At 37.5% G+C, this 7,831-nt stretch overlaps 1 protein-coding gene across 1 annotated transcript; it reads left to right on the forward strand.

Annotated features, from left to right (window-relative positions):
- Window positions 1–369: 369 nt before the first annotated feature.
- LOC128206210 (uncharacterized) lies at window positions 370–3,086 on the forward strand. Its single transcript, XM_052908521.1, has 3 exons — window positions 370–651; window positions 1,097–1,183; window positions 2,834–3,086. The coding sequence occupies exons 1-3, from the start codon at window positions 546–548 to the stop codon at window positions 3,034–3,036; spliced, it is 396 nt and encodes a 131-aa protein (XP_052764481.1). The 5' UTR covers window positions 370–545; the 3' UTR covers window positions 3,037–3,086.
- Window positions 3,087–7,831: the final 4,745 nt, after the last annotated feature.

Below are 7,831 nucleotides of genomic sequence, written 5' to 3' on the forward strand. Positions count from 1 at the left end.
CTTGGTTGTTGACAAATGTTTAAGCGGGTGGGCTTAAAAAGTATCAATATCAGTTAATTGTTGTGTGAATTTTGTCTGTTTTAAACAGTACAGTACAATCTTAATTTTACTGATAAATCTGTATTATTCCACGAAAACCATATAATAAAACATATAATTTGTCACAGCAGTTTTGATAAAAAAAGAAATATTTGAGACTCAGGAATTTGGTGAACATAAGTCATTAACCCGTGTTAACGAGTCTAGATTGAGACACATTACAAATGCCTATTCTATTAAAGTACGTGACGAAAAATGAACAACTTCAAAGTGATTCAATTCAGCAAGCTGCATTATCAATACTTAAGCGAAAGTTGCTGTGAAATAATGATTTATTCTGTTTAGCCTCTTGAGTGTGAACTCAGACATGATATTATACAGTAGACACATTTACTTATATGGTTGAGTGGCTGTTTCAGCCATGTGTCATGTTATCTGCTATTTACTAAACCTTGTTTAAACCAGATCATGCACAAGTGAGTTCGTACAAAAATACAAAAAAAATTATGGACCGGTATGACAGCTGTGATGAATATGTTGAGTATTACAAACATCTCATGTTCATATTGGAATCAAAACAAAAGGAACTTCCTCGGGATAATGCCAGTCAAGGTATAACTTCTTTTCCTTTCCATAATATATCATTTACAAATGTTCACATCATACCAATTTTAGCTTCGTATATGATACTAAACACACGTTCTTAATCACTTTTTGTGAAGTATTCTGGTGATATATTTTTGGTTTACATTTTCTGGATATCCGACTCTTGTTATTATAATAAGCATCGTCATCCCCACAGTCAATTCGACAATTATAATAACAACAACAATAATAACTTAACCAGGGGCCGGTTGCACGACTTATATATGACAAGAACATATGTTCGGGTTTTAAATCACATACAATGATAATACAACAATATTAATACTCGGCTTAGTTTATGTGACTTAAGTTTCTATGTAAGCCCGGCCCCTTGACTTTTTTAAACACAGCAATATACATAAACACATACTCCAAATCATAAACCGACAATACCACTTTATGAATAAATCAGATTCGATTATGAGTTTTACGATCGGTGGAGCTGTGGTCGGTGGGCTGCTAGGAGGGGGAGGCGGAGCACTCGTCGGAGCAGTCCTAGGTATGTTGGCTGTAGTCTTACATTTTCAAAACAATTTTGATTTAAACAATCCGGTTTAACTCTATTATGTTTTGCACTTTGGTTGAGTTAATAAAGTTGTGTACTATACACTCGCCTCAATTTCACAAAATATCTTCATTACCGCATCACAGGATTAAGCCAATCTCACTATGGTTTGTTGATATATTATTTTGTTCTTATATTGACATCCTGAAAAGTTGTAAGACCTTAAGAGGAAGTCATATCACGATAACTAATTGTTGTCTAGTTTGAAGTCCAGCGTGAGTAATCGTTATCATTGAGAAGATATGAGTTTGAGGAAGTATTTAGTCGGTAGTATTTTTCATTTTCTGAAAATGAGATTTAATGTTAAACTTTGGAATGTTTACAAGCGTTGAATGCAAAGTAAACATGAAATAAAAACCGCTGCGGTTCACATTTATTAGGACTCACGGATGGAGATTTAAGTCGTATACTCGTATTGATTTCTTCTAAGTCTATGAAACAATTGTTGAGTCAATGCACCATATAACCATTGTATTATTATTGATTTCGAAACAAATCCTGTTATTAGTTACACAGCTTCTAGTAGTTGGAATTTGCATTCAATTCAAGACATAAACTACAAATCTCGACAGTACGATATTTGGTTCTTATCTTGTTGATACCGCCAGTGTCTTTGAAAAATTGTCTATGCATGAGTTTACCCATGGCTTAAGAATGGGGATACAAAAAGGGGCCAGCCGTATCTGTCCGACGATTGCTTTAAACAATAAATATTCAATTTGGATTAGAGTACATCCATAGATACAAAACTACACATGAAGACCTCGATCTTGGTTTGCCTTTTCGTTTTTTATTATTAATTGTTTTATTTATAAGTTTCCTCAAGTTAATGCATACTTTGATAAGATTTATCTTTACGCTTTATCTTTATTAAGAATTTTTGGGATAAGAGTGAGGTTTGTGCACATAAACCCCCAGTAAATTAACATTTTACTGACCGTTCCAAGGCGTTGCCTAACAATTGTTGTTAAACATACCAATTATATATATATATTTATGCACTGTGCTGTTTGTAGAGTTGTGTGCTGTTCAATGTTTCTTGTTTGTGAATTTGTGTTCTATGTCTTTGGCCTTTGCCTATTGCCACTAAACCGGGTTTATGTTTAAACTTTTTGCTACTGAGCATGTTTCTGTAGCTTTTTGCATATATATTGACCGAAGCAGTTCATTGACAGAAATATGACAATTGTAAAATTATTAGCTATTCCTCCAACAGCGGCTTCGCGGGGTTGATGTTTAAAAAACCGCTAGTTAAACATTCAAGAACCGCTGTTCTAATTCAAATTCAGAGATGCCAAAAAGACCTGTAAACCAAATATATACATTGTTTCGTTAATTTTTATCTAGGATGTATACAGACATATCATATGAAAGTCATTTATATATAAATACATCAGATGATTAACTAAAGAGAAAAAACATCATTAACTGCACAAAGTGTATACAGGAAACCATTTTCGAATAAAATACTAAATATTGCCTACCAAATTGAGATATACTGGAGTTCTGGATTCAAAATGCGTACTGAATTCTTCTCTGAATCCAGTTAGCAGACGGCTTTTATCATTTTAAATTCTTTTGCAGGTTACATGTATGGTTCGTTTATCCAGGACTCCTTCAAAGAAATAAAAGGCAAACTCAGAAACCAGACCAACAGCAGGAAAAGGGAGCTGGTACATGCTGTCCAAGCCCTGATCGGAAGCAACTCTAAGGCTGAACTAGACCTTTACGTGGAGGCTCGATCGCAGCAAAAACAGCTCATGGACTGTATCATGAAATTCACTTGAACAATTCGTGTCTGTATCACGAAATTTGCTTAAATAAATCATAGACTTTATGAAGAAATAGAGTAATTCGTAGACTCTATCACGAAAGTAACTTTTACATTTCGCAGATGTCCTCTATTCGTGGCATTAAACACAAATAATTTACAGATTTCTCTCAAAGTAATATCTTTGGGAAAAATCCATAATATGATTGATAATTTACGCTTTTGAATAGAGAAGCTTATTTTCTTTCTTCCGTCATGGCCGTATAGGGCGTCAGTCTACGAAGTGGGTGGTCGAATAGTCAGGACCCACGACGGGCTTATTCTGATTCTGCCGTTTGCTGGTCAAGCAACATGTTAAATTAACGTGTACCAAATGCCTTCCTGCCAGGCGCCTGGCATATGGGATAGAAATTTGAAGTATAAGAAGATTTTCATGAAGTGTCTAATAGTTCATTCGGGCTGGTCATTACATGAGAAAGCTAACAATATAATAAACAAAATATTCTTTATAGTCTTGTTCAATAGCGTCAAACAATACCTGGCCGATTTGATTTCAAATCAGCAGCTTGTTGAACAAAAAGCCTCTCGGGTAAAACTACAACCTGATCTTCTTTCCTCATGCAAATAACGATCAGATTTCAGTCAGCACGTTGGCTATTATGCACGGTTATGAATTTCATGCATACCCGTTATAGATCATTCTTTTTCCAATTGTTTTAAATACTTCTTATTAAATTACTGTTTTAACGACATAAAAGAATGCATCCATTCCGGGGATAGAACCCGAGACCCCCTTCTTCCAGGTCAGATATCAACTGAGTTAGCCATGCCGCTTATCAAACAACCATAGATAACGGTACTTTAACATAAAAAGACATTTAACGGAAAAATGAATTTAAAACCCAACACATTTGCTTGAAAATCTTGTGTATATTTTGCCAAAATTCGATACCTTATCGCCTGTTAGATGTTCATGCACATGTAGAACGATTCTTCTTTGTACAAATATTGTATACGTGAAAATATGACCATACTTATGTTGTATGAATTTTGAAACACACTTATGCTTAATGCAATGTGCATGGCGATAAGTGCATACTCCATCTTATTACATATTTACCAAGGTATTGTATATATGCGTATTACATCTTACAAAAAAGTGTTTAGCTCTTGTACTCTACTTCTACAACTATTTTGATACTGACCAGAGCCAAGTAACCCAATCAAATGGTCGAAACCTCAAAAAGGAATATAGTGATATTTAACGTTAAAAACGGATAAAATCTACAAAGTATTTTTACTGCAAACAAAGAAAATTAGTCAACATCATTAGTTTCTAACAGGTCTGACGGAAGGATGTTCACGTCCCTGTTAGTGCGCCGGAGGAAGCTAGTTTTGCCTTGACTTCCGGTAGGTTTGGAATGAAGCATTATAGTCACTGATTGTGTGCGGGGCGGCAGGTTTAATATAAGGAGTACCAGTCCTTGATGGTGCGCGAGAGGAAGAGGTTTTTTCAGTGGACTGGTGAAAGGGCGTTCCAGTCCCTGATCAGGCGCGGAAGGTAGTTGTTTTCGTAGTTATCTCCTGCAGGTCTGATTGGGGAGCGATCAAGGCTTAATGTATTTTATGTGATTTCCGGCAGGTCTGAATGTAAGGCGATTCAATTACTAATCCTACTGGGGAAAAATCGGTTCGGCAGTGATCGCCAGCAGTTTTGGCTGAAGGGCATTCCCGTATATGATCGTGCAGGGGGGTTGTTGGTTTTGAAGTAATATACGGCAGGTCTGATGGGTTGGCGGTCCCTGAAAGTGCGCGGAAAAAAGGGTTTTGCGGTGATCTCCGGTAGGTCAGGTGGGAGTGTTCTGTCGATAATGATGCGCGGAGGGAAACTGTTTTTTTTCAGTGATCTCCAGCAGGTTTCGTACGAGGACGACCTAGTCTCTGATGGTGCGCAAGAGTAAGCATTTTCTACAGCGATCTCCGACACGTCTGTTGGGAGTCCCTGAAGGTACGCGGGAGGGACCTTTTCGTAAAGGTCTACGGCAAGTCTGGTTAAAAAGCGATCCAGTCAATGATTTTGGGCGGGAAAAAGCTGTTTTTGCAGTGATCTTCGGCAAGTCTGGTAATAAAGCGATCCATTCAAGGATGGTGCGCGGGAGAAAGTTGTTTTTGCAGTGATTTCCGGCAAGTCTGGTTGAAAAGCGATCTAGTCATTGATGGTGTGCGGGAAAACCCTTTTTGTGCAGTGATCTCCGGCAAGTCTGGTATGAGCGCGATCCAGTCAATGATGGTGCGCGGGAAAAAGCTGTTTTTGCAGTGATTTCCGGCAAGTCTGGTTGAAAAGCGATCTAGTCATTGATGGTGCGCGGGAAAACACTTTTTGTGCAGTGATCTCCGGCAAGTCTGGTTGGAGTGCGATCCAGTCAATGGTTGTGCGCGGGAGAAAGCTGTTTTTGCCGTGATCTCCGGCAAGTCTGGTTGAAAAGCGATCCAGTCATTGATGTTGCGCGGGAGAAAGATATTTTTGCAGTGATCTCTGGCAAGTCTGGTTGGAGTGCGATCAAGTCAATGATGGTGTGCGGGGAAGAAAGCTGTTTTTGCAGTAATCTCCGGCAAGTCTGGTTGAAAAGCGGTTCAGTCATTTATGGTGCGCGGGATAGTTGTTTTTTGCCGTGATCTATGGCAAGTCTGGTTGAAAAGCGATCCAGTCAATGATGGTGCGCGGGAGAAAGTTGTTTTTGCAGTGATCTCCAGCAAGTCTAGTTGGAGCGCAATCCAAACATTGATGGTGCGCCGGAGAAAGCTGTTTTTGCCGTGATCTCCGGCAAGTCTGGTTGGAGCGCGATACAGTCATTGATGGTGCGCGGGAGAAAGCTGTTTTTGCCGTGATATCCGGGAAGTCTGGTTGAAAAGCGATCCAGTCAATGATGGTACGCGGGAGAAAGCTGTTTTAGCAGCGATCTTCAGAGAGTCTGGTTGAAAAGCGATCCAGTCAATAATGGTGCGCGGGAGAATGCTGTTTTTGCAGTGATCTCCGGCATGTCTGGTTGTAGCGCGAACCAGTGTCTTTGCAGTGAACATCTGCACAAGAACATGTCTTATGTGCAGTTATTCTTGTTCCTGATGGTGTGCGGGAGGAAGCTGTTTTTGCTGTAATCTTCGAAATTTGTATTTGTATTACTACAAAGTATTTCCATAATGGTATGTTTACACAATTTGTACGACATATATAATTCTTAACATAACTAATTTATCGTTGTTTGTGAAAGTATTTTGATGATGTGTTTAACAGATTTTAGATGTCCGACTCTTCATCAAGTGATATTCATCGTCAACCAGACTAATTTGCATATGTACGTTTTAAGGAACAAATATCACTTTTCTATTTAATTTTATTTTGTTAAGTCGACAAGGGGTCGATTGCACGGGTTATCTATAACGGGAAAATAGTCCCACCTGAAATAATAAACCCCGAGCAGACAGTTAATATACCTATTAGACCTTAGATACTTATTTTAAACTTAGATCAAGTTTAGCCTAAGCGAGTGTTATTACAGAGGATATCGGAGTTTAAGGTAGTATTAAGTCGATATTATTATTCATTTTCAGAAAATGAAATTTACTGCTGATTTAAAATATTTTGGTTGAATGCTATATAGGCATGATGATGAAAGCTACAGCGAACATATATCAGAACAGAACGGTTTACAATCAATAAAATAGTTTTTGGAGTCAATGAAAGATGGACGCCTAGTATAATGCAATTACTTTTTCGAACTTTTCAATCCTTATGATCCTAGATGAAATATTATTTATTTCGAAACCTTATTGATCTTGAGACAATAAATAACTCCAATTCTCAATCGTATTATATTTGGTCCTTACCTTGTTCATAACAATAGAGTATGTATAAGCAGGCTGTTTAGCACTCGGCAAATTGCATATGTTTGCTTTACATGCGAAATAATTTAATTCTCCATTTTGACAAGTATGACGAAGCGTTTTAGAACGAGTGATGTCATTGGCCGAAGATCTCCATAAAAATAAGTAGCAATAAAATACATCATGAATTTGACACACCCTTCCACGAAGAAATGTGATCGAATTTACCCACGGGTAAATAATGGAGAGTAACAGAGAGGGCCAGCCGTGGTTGTCCGACCATGGTTTGAAATAAGTAAAATACATTTTTAATTAGATATCCTTCATAGACATATACTACGTACACAATCTGGAGACAACAATCATGGTTTGAACAAAACGATTCATTGACAGTAATATGGTATTTGTACTCAAGCAGGGGCTAACGCGGGGTTCAAGAACCACTAGTTAAACCACTAGTCAAGAATGAATATTCTTACTTAAATTCAGCGATCCCAAAAGGGTCAGAAAGCTACATCATGAGATGTTTTGTTTTCTTTTATATTCATCTCAGTGATACACGTACTTTACAGTTACATAGATGGCCAGCCATGGATGTCCGACGATGGTTTCAAATAAGTAAAATACACTTTAAATTAGACATCCTTCATAGACACAAACCACTTACACAATCTGGAGACAACAATTTTGGTTTGACCGGAACAGTTTATTGACAGCAATATGACTATTGTACTCCTGAAGCAGCGGTAAACGCGGGGTTGAAACTTCAATAATCTCTAGTTAAAGATTGAAGAACGACTATCTTTATTCCAATTCAGCGATCCCAAAAGTGACAGAAAACTGAATATAAAGATTCATTCGTTTTTGTTTTATCTCAGTGATACACAGAGAAAGAAAAATTTAATGGAATACATTTATTAATAAGTACA

This window comes from Mya arenaria, chromosome 10 (assembly GCF_026914265.1).
Source record: "Mya arenaria isolate MELC-2E11 chromosome 10, ASM2691426v1".
NCBI lineage: Eukaryota > Metazoa > Mollusca > Bivalvia > Myida > Myidae > Mya > Mya arenaria.

Excerpts from the sequence above, each read along its gene's own strand:
- LOC128206210 (XM_052908521.1), top strand. The coding sequence starts at position 546 with ATGGACCGGTATGACAGCTGTGATGAATATGTTGAGTATTACAAACAT. Across the intron at positions 652-1,096 it reads TCGGGATAATGCCAGTCAAG|ATTCGATTATGAGTTTTACG; the intron begins GTATAACTTCTT and ends TGAATAAATCAG. Across the intron at positions 1,184-2,833 it reads ACTCGTCGGAGCAGTCCTAG|GTTACATGTATGGTTCGTTT; the intron begins GTATGTTGGCTG and ends ATTCTTTTGCAG.